This window comes from Rhipicephalus microplus, chromosome X, assembly GCF_043290135.1.
Source record: "Rhipicephalus microplus isolate Deutch F79 chromosome X, USDA_Rmic, whole genome shotgun sequence".
Classification (NCBI taxonomy): domain Eukaryota; kingdom Metazoa; phylum Arthropoda; class Arachnida; order Ixodida; family Ixodidae; genus Rhipicephalus; species Rhipicephalus microplus.
In genome coordinates, this window is record NC_134710.1 from 159616297 (window position 1) to 159636863 (window position 20567).

The window sequence follows — 20567 nt, forward strand, 5'->3', positions numbered from 1 at the left end:
CTATTGCAAATCGAGTTCAAACATTGAGATGTTCTGGCTTGTGGGTGAGGAACTCTGCACTAAAGTGTGCACAGAGTTCCTCAGTGCAAGTAGACAATGCTAACCAGGTATTTTGGTGTGTTTGGGTCTTCCAAGATTCTTGATGGCAATTTGTAAGCATTTACAAAAGCTAGCTTGATTTTTTAACCACCTCATTTTTTTGCGCACTTCCAGACTCTGCATCAATAAAGGTGGAGCTTGTTCCGATAGTGTATGCAAGCTTCAATGACACTAAAATGTTGATATTGCATAACCAATACCTTGCCAAGAATGAAAATGCGAACAAAAAAGAATTGGGAGATCCCTAAGCTTCACCTTTAAAAGTTTATTGTGATAGTGATATACTGTCCCTAATGGTTATTTCAAACACTTAGTGCATGAAATCTTTTTGAACTTGCTATGCACCCACTACGTGGCCTTATGGGAATAGGCACAGTGCCTTTGGTAGTGGGTGACCAGCTTTAAATGATGTCTGATAATCTCATGTCCTGACATCTGATGGCAACAAGTGCTTGTTCCAAGTGCTTGATGGCAACAGCTGCATTCCCAAGCAGAGGAATTCATTTTCACTGTATTCACAAGCAGGCGCATGGCTATGTGGTAGATCTCCCGTTTGCCACGCAGACAACCTGCATTCGATACACACAAAACAAATTTTTGCTCACAACCAACGATGCCGTTTTTTTTCTGCAAAACGAGCTCTGTAACGCTATCTTGTTATTATGCAAAGCCATATGTAGCATCCATTTTGCAAGTTGATTGATTGATATGTGGGGTTCAATGTCCCAAAACCACAATTTGATTATGAGAGATGCCGTAGTGGAGGGCTCCGGAAATTTCGACCACCTGGGGTTCTTTATCGTGCACCCAAATGTGAGCACACGGGCTTACAACATATCCGCCTCCATCCTCTTTTCAAGTGACTGCATTGTAAAGGCTTTGGCTTGGCATGTTTTCATATGATGCTGCTGTACCAAAGTAGAAGCAGAAGCTTTGGTCGGCAAGAAATTCAACAGGGGGAGGTTTAACCAACCTTTTCAAAATTTTCTTTCACTATATTTTTCTCATGGTAAATGACAAGGTTTGGGTATTTTGAGAGAACACACAAATGAAATGATCCCAATTTCATGTAACACCCCATTAAGCACATCCTGAAAAATTGCAAACTAGCCTTTCAATGATCAAATTTAAACTGATAAATATATTCTGCAAACTATACTGTAATATTTCAGCATTATAGGTTTAGTAATAGCGAAGAACATCAAGGTCATAGTTTTAACTTTAACGTTCTCGCTGAAACCTCCAAACAGGACATCACAGATTTCAATGTATTTGTACATATTCTGGCAACATTGGCTCAACAAAATTAAAGAAGTTTTGGTTAATTAAAGAAGTTTCTGGCCCCCCTAAGAAGACAATGTACAGCATTTTTTCCCGATTAGGAGCTATGTGAGCCCTAGCATACACGTCAAAATATAAGTCTTTGTGACCAGTGCCACAACTTCAGTATGGCATTGCCGCTTGCATTCGCTTTGTTTTCTCGCTTACCAGTAGTCTTCCCATGCAAGAGTGGCGATTGTGAAAGAGTGATGTACTAATGCATGAAATTTTTTTTTTCTGTTTAGTGATCCTTCAAAGCTTGATATTGTGAACCAATATAGATGGCGCTTGCCTACTAAAAAAAAGAGACTTCAATCTTGAAGCACTGCTATGAACACATGTTTGCTAGCGCATGTTTATTTTCTTAAGTGTGGAATTTATCACAAGTTCCATAAAATATCAATAACATGCTTTATTTAATACTCCCTTAAAATATTGTGCATCTTCCCTTCTCGCTTATGTTTCTCAGATGCAGTATTGTGCACAGCATTCACATTAGTAACATTTATCTTTGAAGAAATAGCACAAACATTTTCAGCACTAAGGTACAATCATCTGTACATGCATAGCAGCTGCAGCTACAAAAGCAAGGTTGAGCGTAATGACAGCAGCAGTGCAATTTTCTGAGTAGCGCACATATGCATTCAACCATACAGACATTTGGATGCCCAGCAGTTTTTACGTATCGAAAAAATGGGCTTCTCCAACAGGGTGACGACTATTTTTCTCCATTTTTAGTATAACCTAAAAATGATTAATGTCTGTCACAGTGGTATTTGCATAATATAATGCATGCAGTAACCTCCTTAATACATGTTCTTTAACTGTTTCTTTCTCTTTACTGAGCATTTACAATTAGTACTGCACATAAAAAAATGTTGCTTTATCTGCTACTTGTAAACCGACAGCACACTCGCAGCTGCGATGTCAATCGTGCTCCAGTGCAAGAGAACTGTAATAAATAGAGCACATATTCTTGCTTACATAACAGATCAACAGTAAAAGCACTCGGACAAATTTATTGTTGGTTGGAAACTGCGAAAATTCAGCCAGCAACCTGTTTTAGTAATGATAAGCAAACATCCATATAACCTTTTTGAAATGAATCGCAACCCAACCATCTCGTACAAATGCCAGTATAGCATGTAGACAAATCACATCAAAGAACTGGTGTCCATAAAAGAAGAGGTGGAATGAATGCAGCAGTCTATTAGCATGTTAACAGAATGCAGTAAATCGTCACATCCGCAGGCTAAATACAAGCTTGAGGAAATCTTCATAGCCAATGGTGATCCACCCATCTTGGTCAGTGTCGTAATGCCGGAAGGCTGCTGTCAAAGTCTGAAAGAAAAAAAAGGAAGCATATTTACCACAACCAATTAGTATGTATTTGTGCACAACTGCATTATGCAGGTCTAAGAGAACATTGAGTATCTAAGAACAATGTGGTCATCATTAGCTCATAAATGTTTGCAGTGCACTGCAGTGAAAGTATAACAATAGAGACAATTATGGTGCCAAATATTATTAACTATATTGTGCAGAAAGTACTTCTTGTGCACTTTTTTCACAAAGAAATAACTTGTCATCCATCTGCAGGCCATATCTCCTCATATGTTCATGCTATAAAGGATCATTAAAAGACCAGTGAACAAAATTTCAGATGAAGAGGTAACTGAGCATTTGTATGACTTGAACATGCTTCTGCAAGAATTCGGCAAACGAGTTCAGTAATAAAGTTTAGGATGTATAACAACCCACTTTGGCTTGTTTTCGTTTCCTGCACGGCCTTCCCACCCTTCTCAGCTATGAAAAGAGGTAGGCAGAGCCCTTTTTTGAGACCGCACCCACTTCAAAAAAGGTACCACGACATCTTCGGTTACCTCATCGCTGTGCAGCCGATGGCGAAACAAGGCATTCTCTACACAGCGCCGCAAGGAAATGGCAAGGTAAACAAATATGCCATGGCGCATGCAGCCTTAGTCTAGCAGCAAAGCTGTGAGACGCCTCTTCATCTGAGAGGCTTTCATTCTGGTGATACCACTTGTTCTGGTACATAGTCTTCGGGCTCTACCAAAGTGGCAGAAAACAGCCCAGGAATATCAAAAAGCGGACTGCACAGCCAAAACTGCATTACCGCAGGCACAAGGTGAAGTTTCGAAGTGCAAGGACCAATTGACAAAGTTCACAATGTTGATGGGCAAGATTACATCACATTGTGAGTGAAAAGAATTGGTCAGGCACAGAAAAGGGGCAACAATTCAATTGAAATGGAGAGTCTGCACTATGATATTGACAAAATGTGATCGCCACTGCTTTCTACACAAATTAACGAGCTTGTTTGTAAGGTGAAAGTCTGAACCTGTTCGCTCGCACATTGGGGACAAGCTATCACAGGAAGATCTCTGGCAGCATAAATAATCAGACTCAATTCCTCATCATCACTTTGTGACACAACTTGGGAAAAAAAAAAGAAAAACGGCTGACAAAAGCCCAGATTCAGCTCATATGCCTAACAATACAAACAATAAAAACCAAATATCAAGCAAAATTTCCCAGCAGTGAAGCGGTTATCTACAAATGATGGACAAGTAACTGGCGACATTGGTCATAAATGCTTTTGGCAAGCATTACTTCACACTGATGCTACTGACAGAGATGCCTGATTAAAGTATTCTCACATTGCTACTTTGATTTGTGCTGAAGCTGCCTCTTTGTATCAGTTTACTTACCCAGAAATTTAAAAACAGGGTCTTTAAAAGTGTGACAGGGCCCCTTTAAACATGACACAGATTTTAAAAATCCAGCTTATCGTAGTTTAGCAAAGAAGCCTATTAGTACAGCTCAGTTTCTATACCCTGCATTATATACAGTTTTTTTGTTTTAAGCAATACAGACTTTCCTTTAAAAAACTATTATAGGTAGGCACTTGTCTTCTTAGTAGACGATTTCTAGGTCGAGGCAAAAAGATTTTGCCACAAATTATATCACTCATGAATGATTAATCAACAAACATAATTGAATCAACTTTTTTATTATCAATATTATAGTGGTTGTTTAATGGTGAAGTTGTTCTACGTCACAAAGTATGGTGAGCCTAGTTTTTAAAAATTGGAAATATGACACGCGATTTCAGAGATCCATCGTCGAATTTGCGTACCGTGGTGCGGGAGATACCGAAACTAATGCGTTGAGGGTGCCAGAAGGGCGGTTACAGTGGGCAATATACCACGCAAAAGCAAAAAAGTTTCTGAAGTTATAAGCTATGACTATGGGCCCTGAACAATTGCTCAACCTGAAACATCAGGAGGAAAAACAGGGGGAACAGACGAATGTCACCTGTAATGTCACACAGCACTGGATGAAGTCATCAAAGTTTATAGAGCCTTTTCCATCCCTGTCAAACTTGACAAGCAGCATACTCATGGTTGGCTCACTGAGGCGATAGCCTGCAACATAAAATGGGCTAACTTTTGTCACATTCTTGAGAAATGCTTTTTTCATTTTATTAGTAAACTACAGCAACAAACAACCACGCATGAAAGATGTTTCATCTTCCTCTATTTCAGAGTAACGAAAGCGTTCAAATGATCCTTCAATTTTTCTTTCCCCTTCTAGTTAGGAGTGATTGTTTTTTAGTGATGTCAAGAACTTGAGGCCCCATCATCAATCTTATGCAATACTGACCCCAAGTTCTGCTAAATGCATATCATCATACATAAATTTCAGCTTGTTTCTCACTTCCTTGCATCATTTCTGTATGTTTGTCTGACAACTGAATGGTAAAGCCAGTGATAGAACTTGCCAACATCATCAAATAAAACAAATATTTTCAACCACAATGGTGCAGCTTCTTTAACAGCTGAAACCTTACTTTTAAAGCAGTTATCAGTCGCACATTTTCCGACAAGCAGTAGTGCCATGTTCAACTAAATCCATATGTATACATACAAGTGTGTTTCTTTATATGTGATATCCTAGAACAGAAGCGTAGTGACCAAACTTTAGAATTTATTTGCACAAGCTGCACTGCAAAATTATACTACATGTCTTGAACAAGATGTAGCACTTAGTTAAGGCTGCCAAAGTATGCAGTCTGGTGGAGGTGCTCCCACCCCTCATTCCAAAAAAACTGGGGAGGCACATAAGGAATGATGTTTCAGCTCCGCTAACATGAAACCGGGGGAGGGGTGAAGCACGCAATGTTTTTTGAGATTTTTTTGATGAGGCACTAGTAGTGACAAGCCTGAAACCGGGCACGTAGGAAAGGGTGTTTCCGCTGAATTAATGTCCTCTGAAAACTACATCAGAACGCAGCTTGCCCTTAAGGTGAAGCTTCTTCCCTACCTGCTAAGTTTCAGTTCCCCATGACAAGTAGGGAAGGTTGTTTCGAATTCACTAACGAAGTGTGGCAGCTTGGGCTAGTTGGTATGGCGTGACGAAAGTTATAGCGCGAGAACAAAGCGACGGCACAGAGACACAGTGTCTTTCGTGTCCTTCTTGTCTCTGTGTCGTCGTTTTGTTCTCACGCTATAACTATCGTCACTAACGAAGTCAATAATTTGTTAGGCTAACTGTTGCCTTCTTCATTTCTAGTGTAACCGTGGCAAGTAGTGAGACTTGCCCAATTTTTGTGGTGCATACCCATTTATGATATGATGAAAGTGACTACATGGCACACCGTGATGACATCAGATACTGACAAGGCGAGACTCTTCGCACCTAACAAGTGTGAAGAGGGGGGGGGGGGAGGCATTCGAAGCTTTTGTTTCATAGCATGAAATTAACTTGCCACTCTTCATTTTCCTGTGCTCTGGGGTGGCTCAGTGATTATAGCCTCTCTTTCACTATTCATTTTCCTGAGGCATGGCCACAAGTTTCTATGGTTCTGTGACCTCAGGTCACCTAAGCTTTACCCCCATATACTTCGTCTTTTAGTGAGGTTTTCCACAGTCAGTGTTTTACTTGCAGTACTGGAAGCACTTGTAGCTGTATAAATCTTCCATGCATTTTTTTTTATTGTTGAAAAAGTATTATTTTAATGATGTTTGTGGTTTCACTTCAAGGTAAGCACTCACATTATTTGGAAATGTGCAGTCTGTTTCACACTTATGGTAAATCTTGTGCGTGGCCTCGCAATGCGGCCATGATGCAACAAGCGCGGCATTCGCGCGCCAGCAGCAGCTCACGCATGCGCGACGCTTGAGGGGCATTTTGCCGAGTGGTTAAACCAAGTCGTCAGCTACGGCGGCGCACGCTGGCGACATTGTCAGGCAGCAGGCGAATTTCATCATTACTTCGGAAACTAGGCTAATATTTCTCATCGTGTGACAGTATGCCTCACTGCTGTCCAAAATGAGCGCCGTCATCGCTGCCACTGGGGACATGACGGTTGATTGAGTGATTCATTCATTCATTGATTGATTTGAGGGGTTTAACCCAAAAGCACCGTATAATTATGAGAGACGCCGTAGTGGAGGGCTCCGGAAATTTCGGCCACCTTGGGTTCTTTAACGTGCACCCAAATCTGAATACCCGGGCCTACAACAGCCGGCATTTGATCCTGCGGCCTGCGGGTCAGCAGTCGAGTACCTTAGCCACTAGACCACCGTGGCGGGGCGGGGACATGGCGGGGTATTAAGTGAAGTTGGTAGCTTCACGCGTGCATTTCGGCGCCAGCAAGTGAGTGCTGCTTTGAGTAATGAAATACTCACTTGCTCAGTATATATTTATCGGTTCAAGCAAAAATAAAAGATCAGCTGAAAGTAGCGCTTTATCCGAGTAAGTTCTCTTGTACGTCCATGTCTGTTCGCGCTTACTCACAAATAGAGGATGCAAACCAACTAGCCGACATTTTAGCAATGAAGTGCCATTGAGAAGTCGTATCAGCTTGTTATTTTATCCTACAGCATTTCTGAACTCGTTCTCATTTGTTTTGTTGTGTTGAGCACACAAAGTTGCACAGCAGTAACTGTGGAGTGCTCCGTTTTTGTTTTTCTTTAAGCGTCCAATAAATAAATACCACGCACGGTAGGTGCTCATTATGGTACACAGCGTACTGTGTTTCACACACAAAAAAACAATATGCATGAACGCCTTCAGTACCACGGCATTTCGAAAGAGCAAACAACGTAAGCTGTCAAAGTGTTTCAAAAACTCCATTATCGCCAACAAAGGCTGAGAGGTTGGCATTGCACAACATTTAGTACAAAATATCGGCCTAGTTCCCTCAGAAACGATGAAATCAACAGGTTGCCCAACAATGTGGCCAGCGCGCACAGCCGTCGCAGATGATGAGGTTCAGTAGTACGCTCCTCAAGCGTCCGCGCAGGCGCGAGCTGCTGCCAGCTCACGACTGCAGCGCTGGCCACATCGCGATGCCATGCGCTCCGAGAGATCCCTTAAGTATGAAACAGACTATACATGCTGTTGCACTCTATGAACAAGTAGATAGCCAAGCAGACAGACAAGTCTAAACTTAGATTTAAGTGCACCTTAAATCTAAGTTTACACTTGTCTGTGGTCAAAATATGGTCAAAACTTTGGGAACCTTCCACTAAAGCGTCCTTCATAATAATTTTGGTTTTGGGATGTGAAACCCTATTAATTAGTATTATGTCTGCACCCATAATCACTCATAACCAGTGATAACTTACACATAAATTTCAAACACCCGTTTTTTATTTTTTGTTTTTTTTTTTTCTCTTTGAAAGACCGCAAAAACGTCTTGGCACACATTTAACACGAATTATGCAATTTTCACCAAAATGTAGCTAGTTTCATTTTTTGGTGCAGTTTGACACATCTGGCACACAAACAACATTCCTGCGTAATGGCAGTCTGCAAGGCTACACACTGCATACCATAACATATCTGTAGCACCTTCCATGGCAACCCTATAGTGACAAAACTCCGTGTAACACCAAAAATAATAATAAAAAAGGTTCAGTAGATGCATCGCAGTATAAAACGTGCTGGTACACACCAAACTTGGTGAGAGCCTCAGTGAGTTCGCCCTTATCTATGGCACCAGAACGGTCTTTGTCAAAGCTCTGGAAGCAGTTGAGCCAGTTGGTGATGTAATTCCAGAGAGAGACGAATTCGTCGAAGTTGACAGTGCCTGTTCGGCTGCGGTCAAACATGCCTGGTGAACGAAACATGTCTGTGTTGGAGGAAGAGGACAGCACACATGATGATGATAATGGAGAGAGAGCAGAGTGATGAAGAGTGCGCCACAAAGTTGGTATCCTTGCATTGTCAAAGTACACAAAGCCGTGCCACAGCACAAGAAACACACTGGCAGAAAGACATACAACTACAGCAAAGACTTGAACAGTAATACAACACATTGGCTTAATACATAGGATAACAAGCTCAGCTAATGTTGATTCGAGTGCACCTACTTGCTGTTGTCTTGCTCTAGGGCAATAAAGCTTGCGGGAACACGTATAGAAAATTAAGAAAGTCAATACTGACTGCCAGCCGAGGTATTATCCAAACAGGCATTCATTTATTGACTAATTTTTATAGGGAAGCAAAAATGTTTACTGTAAAATCAGCCACTCCATACAGTGAAAGCTTAATTATTATACACCCACTTAAAATGTAGCAATGGCTATAAAGTAGAGTAAGTCCATGACCTGGTTTCCATACAGCTAAGTTGATGATTCACACTGTAGCAGTAGAGTTAATTGGCTACCTGTGAGCATAGCACATCCAAGTGTTGTCAGATACAAGCTAGCCATGTTTTCTCAGTTTGTAGTCTAGATTAAATTGCATGGTGTCAAGAAACATTTTCTACCATTCTCTGAAAAGTAGACTTCAATAATTTATTTTGGCTTTTCTAAAGTAGGCTGCTGATCATCAACAATGCAATACAGTTTGTCCTAATTATTTTGAATTTCCATTCGATGCAAATATAGTTACAAGATGTTCTATGCTTATTATAAACATATGGCATATGTTACACTGACAGTGATGGAAGGGATATTTTGCTTTTTGGAGCAGATTCTGGAGAAGGAAAAATCGTGCTATGGAGCAGCCTTAGGTGTTTTCGGAGCAGAAAAAAATGCTAGCTTAGGGGAGAAGATGCATGTTCCTAACAACTCCTGCAGTCTAAAACATCATTTAGGCATCTCATAAATATTTATATTTATTATTAAATAGGCAGTATGCTAGTATGCAGCTAGTACCCAAGCAGTAAGGTAGCATCATTGGCATAAATCATGGGGGGAGTCCAGACTTCCCTTGTGTTCAGGTTGGGAGAACATCCCTTGCAAATGTCCCCCTTGAGATTTAGCTTTAGCACATGACATACCTGAGTTAGTAGTTAAGCATGGTGCAATTAACTTTTTAAAAGGCTGTTTATTTTTCACTGTGTAGTTGTGTTAAATGCCCCTCTGCTGTGTGAATTGTTATAGCGCGAGCTCAGAATAACGAGAAAGGGACAAAAAGAAAAGCGCTACTTTTTCTAGCACTCGTCTTTTTGTCCTTTGTCAACATTCTGAGCTTATGCTATGACAATGGTCATGTCCCTCACACCTTACTAGCCCAAACTGCCACGCTTCGAGGTATGATTTAAAGAGGTCGTGAAAATAAAGTACATTACTTTCATTTTCTGCAGATTAATTTTAAGGCCCACCTTTCTGCTCTCCTTGTCTAAATCCGTAATCATGAGTTGCAATTCGTCCCTTGAGTTACTCAGCAACGCAACGTCATCGGCGAAGCGCAGGTTACTGAGATACTCTCTATTAACTCTTAAGCCTAACTGTTCCCATCCTAGGCTTCTGAAAACCTCCTGTAAGCACGCGGTAAATAGCATTAGGGAGATTGTGTCCCCCTGCCTTACACCCTTCTTGATTGGTATTCTGTTGCTTTCTTTATGAAGCGCTATGATAGCAGTTGATCCCCTGTAGATTTCTTACAGGATGTTTATATATGCTTCATCGACGCCCTGATTTCGCAGTGTCTGCATGACTGCTGATATTTCTACTGAATCAAACGCCTTCTCATAATCAATGAAGGCTATGTATAGGGGTTTGCTGTATTCTGAGCATTTCTCCATTACCTGATTGGTAGTATGAATGTGGTCAATTGTTGAATAGCCTGTTCAAAATCCTGCTTGTTCCTTTGGTTGATTGAATTCTAATGTTTTCTTTACTCTGTTAGCAATTACCTTTGTATATAGCCTGTATACTACATAGAGCAAGCTGATCGGCCAGTAATTTTTCAAGTCCTTGTCATGTCCTTTCTTATGTATTAAGATGATGTGAGCGTTCTTCCAAGACTCTGGTACTCTCCCAGTCAGGAGACACCTCGTAAACAGGGTGGCGAGTTTTTATAACACAATTTGTCCTCCATCTTTCAGCAGACCTGATGTTACCTGATCCTCACCAGCAGCTTTGCCTCTTTGCACTCTCTCCAAAGCTTTTCTGACTTCTTCTATCATTACTGGTGGGGTGTCATCTGGTTTACTGCTAGTTCTTATAGTAATAAAGTCGTGGTTGTTCTGGCTACTGTACAGATCTCTGTAAAACTCCTCTGCTACTTTAACTATCCTATCCATATTGGTAGGTACTTTGCCTTCCTTGTCCCTTAGCGCATACATCCGATTTTTGCCTATCCCAAGTTTCCTCTTCACTGCTTTGACGCTTCCTCCGTTTTTCAGAGCGTGTTCAATTCTCTCCATGTTATACCTTCTTACATCGCATACCTTATGCCTATTAATCAACTTTGAAAGCTCTGCCAGTTCTATTTTGTCTGTTGTACTTGAGACTTTCATGATTTGGTGCTTCTTAATGAGATTCTTCGTTTCCTGGGAAAGCTTGCCGGTGTTCTGTCTAACTACCCTGCCTCCAATTTCCACTGCACACTCCGTAATGATACTACTCAGATTATCATTCATTGTATCTACGCTAAAGTTGGTTTCCTCAATAAGAGCTGAGTACCTGTTCTGAAGCGAGACTTTGAATTCCTCTACTTTCCCTCTCAGTGCTAGCTCATTGATTGGCTTCTTGCGTATCAGTTTCTGTCGTTCCTTCTTCAAGTCTAGGCGAATTCGAGACCGTACCATTCTATGGTCACTGCATCGTACCTTGCCAACCACTTCCACATCCTGCACGATGCCTGGGTGTGCACTCATTATAAAGTCTATTTCGTTCTTATTTTCGCCATTAGGGCTCCTCCATGTCCACTTGTGGTTTCCTCGTTTTCAGTAAAGGTATTCAAAATCCGTAAATCATTGCGTTCTGCGAACTCTACTAGTAGCTCTCCTCTGGCGTCTTTAGTACCGATGTCATAATCTCCTACTGTCTGGTCTCCAGCCTGCTTCTTCCCCACCTTTGCATTAAAGTCTCCCATCAGTATAGCATACTGTGTTTTTACCTTACTCATTGCAGATTCCATGTCATCATAGAAGCTTTCAACTGAAGCGTCATCATGGCTGGATGTAGGCGCGTAAGCCTGTACCACCTTCTTCTTGTACCTCTTACTGAGTTTAATTACGATACCTACCACCCTTTCATTAATGCTATAGTATTCCTATATGTTGCCAGGTATGTTTCTGTGAATTAGGAACCCCACTCCCAGTTCTCTTCTGTCAGCCAATCTCCGATAGCAAAGGACGTGCCCATTCTGTAGCACTGTATAGGCCTCATCTGTCCCCCTAACCTCACTGAGCCCTATTATATCCCATTTAACACCCTCTAGCTCCTCGAATAGTACATCTAGACTTCCCTCACTAGATAAGGTTCTAGCGTTAAACGTTGCAAAGTTCAGGTTCCAATGGCGGCCTGTCCAGATCCAGAGATTTTCAGCAACCTCTGCTGTGTTGCAGATCTGACTGCCGTCGTGATCAGTTGCTTCGCAGCTGCTGGGGACTGAGGGCCGTGAGTTATTTGACGTATGCATGTGGGAGGTAGTGGCCAGATACTGCACCAGGGTGGCCAATCCTTCTCTAGTGAGGGAGTGCGTTCCTTCTCCGGTGAGGCCGCACCCCAGACCTCTTAATGCAGTTCCATCACCACGCAGATTTTTTTTTTATCCGGTTGGGAGCTGCGCGGCACCGGGATTTGAACCACGGACTTTTTGTATGCGAGGCGGATGCTCTAACCACTACGCCATTGCTGCACTATGCCATCGCTGCAGAAAACGAAAGTAATGTACAACAACTTCAGAAAAGAGCAACGCTTCGAGAAAGGTAATAGTGCACTTCAAGTTGTAAAAGACTATGTCTACTTAGGGCAGGTAATAATCGTGGAGCCGAACCATGAGATTGAAGTAACTAGAAAAATAAAAATGAGGTGGAGCACAATTGGCAAGCACTCTCAAATTATGACAGGTAAATTGCCACTATCCCTCAAGAGGAAGGTATATAACAGCTGTATCTTGCCAGTACTTAGCTACAAAGCAGAAACCTGGAGACTTACAAAGAGGGTTCAGCTTAAATTGAGGACGACGCAGCGAACAATGGAAAGAAAAATGGAAGGTGTAACCTTAAGAGACAAGAAGAGAGCAGAGTGGATTAGGAAACAAATGGGGGTTAAGGATGTCATAGTTGAAATCAAGAAGAGGAAATGGACATGGGCCGGGCACATAGCACGTAGACAGGATAACTACTTGTCATTAACGGTAACTAACTGGATTCCCAGAGAAGGCAAGCGGGTTAGGGGGAGATGATGATGAAAATAAAGCTCGCTTTTGCACAACAATGCGACATCATCGAAAACCGCATGCACTGACCAGGTAACATCAGCCCGAGTATACCTGCATAGACGCTTTGCCTAACGAGAAAGGTGGAACTGCATGGCATCTGCGAGCACATGCAAGGGACACCCATTGGCGTCTTTGCGGTACAAAATCCGCCTCCCACAAGAACGCTGCTTAATATGACGCGAGCTGCAGAGTTGAGGCTAGCGGGGATTACGTATGGCAAAAATGCCAATGGGTGTTCCAATTGCACGCACTTGCAAGTACTGTGGAGTTCCACGTTCCTCGATAGGCAAAGCGTCTATGCAGGTTTACTCCGCTTACACTGACATCACCTAGTTAGTGCGTGTGGATGCCGGCAGTTACGCATTATCGTTTTGAGAGCAACCTTTTCATGACACCTTTCGTGCTGATATAAATAAGGATACAACCCCTATTTTAAAAAAATGGCCACCATGGCCTAATTTATGTCACCCCTTGTGATTTTTCAGGATTTACGCCACTGAGTAGCATATCAGGATGATAGTGTATACAGCTTGCTTTTGGTTTTCTTTAGACTCACTGGATGGTCAAATGGTTCAACTTCATTGTTTTTAGTTTGCCAACACCATTTCAGAGCAGCTTTGGAGCAGTTACTACAAAATATTTCACTGTGACAACAGTGGGACAATCTTTAGTTCCTTTGTTATGTGTGATATACACATACATGCATACATGAAGGTTCAGCTCTATAATGTGGCATTTGCATTAGGATAAAGTGCAATGAACAAAGACTGCCCAAGCAGTTCTATCTGTTCTACTTCAAGGATTAGAGAAAAATAAAAGTAATGCTTGAATGACTTCAATATCATTAAGTTTAATGCTCAGTTTGCATCAAGAGTAACGCCATGTTGTTGTGAACACTGCTGAGCCAATCAAATACTAGTTATTCAGAAATATGTCCTAAACATGTATATATAGATATCTCTAAGTTTTTTATCACACAGCACACAATTAAGCAGATTTCACAGCCAAAGTCAAGGCAGCTATTTGGTAGCAATCCATTAAGGTTTTTTTTATGCCTGTTTAATCATCACACACTCATGATCGGCTGAACTCATTGATAATGTGAAAGAACTGTCATTCTGACCTCTGGCAAAGTGCAAAAAGCATGAAAAATGTCCCCTTCATCCGCAGTCTACCTTTTTTACACTTCAGCTGTAAAAATGTGGAATACCAACTAGCCCGCTCCCCCACTATGCTTGAGAATGACAAGGCGATAGCATTAGAAATGTTATCACTACAATATACTGGCCCCGTATTCCTGTATTAAAGCATCATCATTTTCATCGTAGTCACATAAATGTAAAAAATGCATGGAGTTTTGCATGTGACTTTGTTTGAGTTATTGTAAAGCAACAACAGTGGTCTATGCAACTCTCTCTAGTGCAACACACCTCGAATTAGCCCTATCCCAGGTGGTGATTAAACCCTGGAACTACATCAACCAAGGTGGGTGCGCTACTTATTAGGGCAGAGCTTAGTAAATAAAATACCTAAACCTCACTCTACATAAATAAATTTCAACAGTCAAAAATAGCCTAAAGGTGAAACATTTAAATAACAGCCATAATTAACATAAGATTGCAGGTCCTAGTGTGCAAGCAAGCACAACAATCAATGAATTAATAATAAGGACTTACCTATCATCATTCGCACCGTTTCTGGGTTAAATGGCTTCCAAGTTCCTATGAAAGATAACAGGATTCAACAAGTCAAGTTAGTAGACTGTACTACTAATGCTTGTGTTGTGGGTCACAAGGACAATTAACACATATACATGCTGGCACAATCTGTAGTCGAAGAAGCAGACATTATTAGCTGGAGAAACAAATACTTAAGGGTAGAAATTTGGCCTTGTTGGTAATATATAAAACAATATTTAGTGCAAACCAACATAAATACGAAAATACAACATGCATGCTCTGTCCTCCCTTTTGATCCTTCCATTGCTTTGCACTAAGTATCCTTTCACATAAATATATAATTGCACAAGTAATACGTCACTAATCAGTACAGCCATCAGTGCACTTCAAGGCACATATAGGAATTCACAAACTGCAGACAGCATATTCACAAGGTAAATCCACAACAACATCCCAAGCTGACACCCATTTCTATACTTTTAGTTCTTCAAATTAGTTAAGAAATAAACTAGTGACCCACTCACTGTTGTGCATCAATACATTAGGAAAACGTTTTAAAAATTAGGTGCAATGAAAATGCATTTGAACCTCGAGCCTGATAGTGCATATATTGATTTGTGTCATTAACAAAATTATTTCAGTTATTTCTAAGCAGTTATGCATTGCAGTCTCACCAGCTTGTATTTACAAATTGCAATATTTTGCCATAAAGTAATCAGTTAATTATGCATTTCAATTTCTGGCACAATGTCCACCTTTTTTAGTAATCAACTGTGAGCAGAAATGCTCCTTTACTTGAACTTAAATGTAGCAGTAATAAAAATATATTTGATGCATTCCCAGGCATCACAATACTCATTTTAGGTTTCTCAACACCAGTACTTTTATTTAGGGCAAGAATCCAAAAATTTTTTTAATTTGTTTCATTGCTCCTTTGACACTCAATCGGGGGCGAGATTTTTTTATTGATCCACCTAGTGGGACATGTCCACTTCGGTAGACCATGTTCAGTTATTCGTAAAAGTGGCAAGCTATGATGTCATGATGCTCTTGACCACATCCATGCACTGTAGCCACCAGCATATCCCAGCATAAAGAGAAACAACAGTAACAGGACACTTAAAGGAGTCATGACATGGTCACCCAACAATTGACGGTTTTCGGTGAAAAACGAAGGTAGGGGGTCAGATATGCTTGTACACGTGTCAAAACTGGACTGTAAAAGATTATATCAGTTCAAAATAAGCCGTAGAAGTCATCAGCTGTAAACTCTGCCCACCGCCCTCAACCGCGATTTTGTCATGGCGTGCGTGATGTCACAAGCCGAAGGAGCAGTGTCGTCGTCTGCTACCTAACAGCACCTTACGTGGTCAGTGTTGTGAGTATTGCTTGCCGCGTGCTCCACACATATCAGTGGGTTGCAAGTGTTGCAGTCTGTTATCGGTACCATCATCATATGCGGGAATGACATTGTGTACGTTGCGCATTTGACTCCATCACCACCAGCTCAAGCAATAAAGAAAGCGTCGAACCAAGATGCCAACGACCCCGCCATTGTGGCAGACGTTGCAGACAGCTTTCCGCAATAATAAGTAGCTTTATTTCAAGTGTGTCAGGTTGAAAAGCGAGCTTGGGATACAGGGGTTCGTCGACACTGCATTTGCGAGCAAGTGTTACTTAGCGCCGTGGAATTGGCAAAGCGTGCAGATTTTTGTTGCCTAGCATACGAGCATGCAAGACTTTCAGTGCTGAATATAATAATTAGGTAGTTGTTACAATGCTGCACGTTGGGACCATTATTTTTCTATCGGTTGTTGCATGTGGCATATGTAACCATAAGCCGAAGCGAACGGCATGTCAGTGCAGAACTAGGGTTACTCACGCTACACATTTTGGCCGAATCTTTGCTTGAACTTTGTCGATTGCATTCGGTTCCGGTAAAAAAAAGAAATAACAAGTGTGATGCTCAATCATGGCACTGCCTGCGACAAGTTTCAAAAAATATTTATTCGTAGTGGCAAATGGCATATGCATTGGACATTCACAGGACACTTTTTGACCTCCTAAATTGCTTGCTGCAACTACCAGCGCTACATGGGTGACTTGGTGGCATTGTTTAAACCCCTAGAAGTCATTTAGTTCCAGTGGCAAGTCGAACAACACAGAAAAAGTTCGACTGCAAGCGCACGATCGTCGTCTGGAATGCAGACCATGCACCAGCTCACCCAGCTAGCGGTTCATGACGTCACGGTTAGTGATTACGTCAGTGTTGCCCAACTCTCAGGCCACTTGCTCGTTTATAAAAATATTCAATTTTAAATTAACAGCTTGACCGAATTCGCTCAAATTTTGCCAGCTTGTGTGTGAACGTACAGGAATCAACCCACACAACACTGATTATAGCTGAAAATTAGGTGTAATGACCCAATATGACGAGCCTGAACTTGCGCCTGAATGTGTACAGACAATTCATCATGATGCAGGGAATGACACACCTTCCAGGTGCGTAAGGCGAAGGTGCGTCGTGTGAGTGACTGCATGAAACCTGATTCAACGGCTCACATGATAAGAGTTCATGCACAGCCTCCGAGAGGTGCATCCAAAATCAGATCTCGGGGGGCAGCATTCGTTGCAGTAAAATGCATTCCGTCTTTCTCATTTGTGTTGAGAGTTGTGAAAGCTTCGTAAAGTCAAAATGACGTAGCGGAAGAAAGACCTGGAACTGGAGGCGCACTGCTTGGCAAGCTCCAGCTAATCGGTGGAGGCCGGAGTGGACAGCTCACTAAGTGGACCCATCAAGAATCACGCCCCAAATGCTGGTCAACTAGCTTAACTAGAGCTAATACAGCTTGTCAGAAATGGTTCAGCTTTACACTGGCCCTACCAGGAGCATTTTCTCCTGTGCATTCGAAGGTCATCTATTATATAGCATTGAACTTCATAAAGGATCAGAAAGGGAGCATCACAAGCAATGCAAACACAATCTTAGGCACAAGATGTTCATGTATGTTACAGTGCATTTCCCTCCAGTATGCACACACGGCTAACAAGCTCACGCCACTGCTGATGTGTTCAAAAAGAAACAATAAAAGATTGATGAAAAATTTTAAGAGAGCTTGTCAATGAAGGTCAGCAATGTGTGAAGCACTGCAGAGGACACACTGATTTTTCCAGGCCAGACCGTAATATTTACAGTAGTAGTGCAAACTTAACGAAAGGTGTAAATATAAAAACAATAGATAATGTGAGGTGTACCAGCAACTAATCACATTAATTCTTCAATTACTTCACTGCTTCTCTGGACAGTCATCAGTAACTTCAGCTATGGGATTGATGTAAGTGGTTGTAATTGGTTACTTTGTTCTGTTATACTTTAACATCTGCCTAAAACTTTCAGATATCTGAACTTTTGAACAAGCAAACTCAGTATCTTACATACCGAAGGCCAGTCCTATTTTACATAGTTCTGAGCATGCACTTACCCAGTAGCAGATGAGCGGCCTTCAAACCCGGGGAGCATCATCTACCAACATCGCTTTATCCACATTTATAGCTACGGTGTTTTGATGGCAATGGGTAAGGTATCTTACCCACTGCCATGAAAGCCGCTAAACTGAGCATTTCAACACCAACTATACCGTTGCGTAATTGTAGCACAGCCCACAGTCATGGTATTCCATTTAGTCTAGCCCACAAGGTTAGTAACACGTGAGCCCCTGCCAGTAGGTGTACTAATGCTGGCGTAGCATTTAAGGGCGTTACCCAAGCCATTTAAGCAGGCCAAGATAAGGGACGTCAACCCACTCACCATTTGACAGGGCACTCTGGAGCTCCGTTGCGCTTATGTTTCCGCTTCGATCTTTGTCGACACTGAAACAGTCATTCGATCGTGTAGCAAACTAGTAGAATCTAAAGTGCAATACTGCCAAAAACAAACTTGTCAACCGATTAGGTTTTGCCCACTTCAAGTTACATCGTAGCGGGCTGAAGGGGCTGAACCACGGGCGACCACTTTAGATACTCAATACCAACGTTTACCTGAATACAACTATGCTCGAAATAAATTTGCTCACACCTACAGAGGACAAATGAAACAAGATCACCGTACTTTCTGAAGAGACCCTGGAGGTAGCCGACATCAGCCTTCGGTGCTTGAGGAGTGGCTTGTGAATACATGATCTCTCGCGCCCTTTCTGTCTACAACAGCAATTTATCGAAATGTCTTTCCTTATGTGCACCACTTCAAAGGGAATACAGAACCAGTACACGAAAACTAGAAACAATCACCACGACCACACATTCAGGAACTGACCACGACGATGACTTCGAACTGGATTGGTTCGGATAGCAGGACCCTGCCAAACATGGCACGACGATGACTTCGAACTGGATTGGTTCGGATAGCAGGACCCTGCCAAACATGGAGGAAGGAAAAATATGATGCTGCCAAAGCCACCATACCCATATAGTTTCATACAATAATACAAGTCCTTATCATTTGGACAATTTGGTCGGTTCAAAATTATCTGCTGCAAAAACGTAGCGCTACGAAAGCTTCTGAAGCAAAAAAAAAAAAAAAACACCAGGTCATACAACGTTGGTGAAACACGCTTATAAACACGCGGCCTGGAAAGGTCGAACTTACAGCTTACGCTGTGATTGTAAAATATATTTGATGAAAATGTGAAATATAATCGAATGACCTCAAGAAAGAGCTAGGTTTTTGTGAGCTCTCCCCGGTACAGCGGAAAGGTATCCAAAACGTCATAAATTATAATTATTGTAAAACAGAAAGACATTATGAGCACATATTGTCACGGGCTAAGTAGATGCCTGAGGATGACGACTACGAAGTGCTGAACGTGACCGTGCTCGGACTGCAGCAGCGTTGTACGCATTAGCTCGCCAGTATATTCGCCAGTACGCATTTGCTCGCCAGTGTATACTTTATTCCCCGTAACATCATTGGTGGAGGTGCGGGGTACCACTCGCTATACAGCCCAACGAGCTGGATCTTCGCAGCGGACGGCGCATTGCAGCTACCCCGATGACTGACCAGGCTACTCAATGTCAACAAGATCCGTCAGCCCCACAGCCGATCGTTGTGGTGCAACCTCGTGACCCAGGCCCATTCAACGGCACAAGTGGCATAGACGTCCATGACTGGCTGGTTCTATATGAGCGCGTCAGCAGCAGCAACCATTGGGATCCGACGCTTATGTTGGCGAACATCATCTTCTACTTGCATGGCACGGCAAAACTCTGGTACGAGACACATCAAGAAGAGCTGACTAGCTGGGACGTCTGTAAGCAGAAATTGCGCTATCTATTTGGGAAACCCATCGGACGTCAAGTGGCCGCAAAGAAAGAGCTTGCGACTTGTGCCCAGACATCCACAAGAGCCATACATCGCGTACATCCAGGACTTGTTGGCTTTGTGCCGCAAGGTCGATAAGGACATGTTTGAGGAGGGCAAAGTCGTACACATCCTGAAAGGAATTGCCGATGACGCCTTCATTTTCCTGATGTGCAAGGACTGCTTGATGGTGAAGTCGGTCATCGAAGCATGTTGTCGTTTCGAACAGGCGAAAAGTAGGCGCATCGTTCACCGATTTGACCGCCTTTCCAACACGGCGGCTACGTCCTCCTGCCAAGATTTGCCCACACTACATCAACCACAAGCGCCGGAAAACGTCACCAGAATAGTCCATCGGGAACTCGAGGCTATGGCACCCGCTATTTCTAGCGTCATTGCTC

General features: G+C 42.2%; 1 protein-coding gene across 3 annotated transcripts; it reads right to left on the bottom strand.

Annotated features, from left to right (window-relative positions):
• Positions 1-1760: 1760 nt before the first annotated feature.
• LOC119177071 (programmed cell death protein 6) lies at positions 1761-19161 on the bottom strand. 3 transcript variants are annotated; one of them, XM_037428448.2, is made up of 6 exons: positions 18919-19160; positions 18619-18680; positions 14808-14852; positions 8405-8563; positions 4759-4868; positions 1761-2760 (listed from the first exon to the last, which is right to left on the bottom strand). In XM_037428448.2, the coding sequence occupies exons 1-6, from the start codon at positions 18984-18986 to the stop codon at positions 2659-2661; spliced, it is 546 nt and encodes a 181-aa protein (XP_037284345.1). In that variant the 5' UTR covers positions 18987-19160; the 3' UTR covers positions 1761-2658. The 3 variants fall into 3 exon arrangements, with proteins under 3 accessions (XP_037284345.1, XP_037284344.1, XP_037284346.1); XM_037428447.2 differs by having other exon boundaries at positions 8405-8581; XM_037428449.2 differs by lacking the exon at positions 18619-18680 and having other exon boundaries at positions 8405-8581; positions 18919-19161.
• Positions 19162-20567: the final 1406 nt, after the last annotated feature.

Coding starts and splice junctions, on each gene's coding strand:
- LOC119177071 (XM_037428447.2), bottom strand. CDS start 18,986: ATGTATTCACAAGCCACTCCTCAAGCACCGAAGGCTGATGTCGGCTAC. Junction 8,582..14,807: donor AACGGTGCGAATGATGATAG/GTAAGTCCTTAT, acceptor CCTCCAACACAG/ACATGTTTCGTTCACCAGGC. Junction 2,761..4,758: donor AGTGCTGTGTGACATTACAG/GTGACATTCGTC, acceptor TTTTTCTTTCAG/ACTTTGACAGCAGCCTTCCG.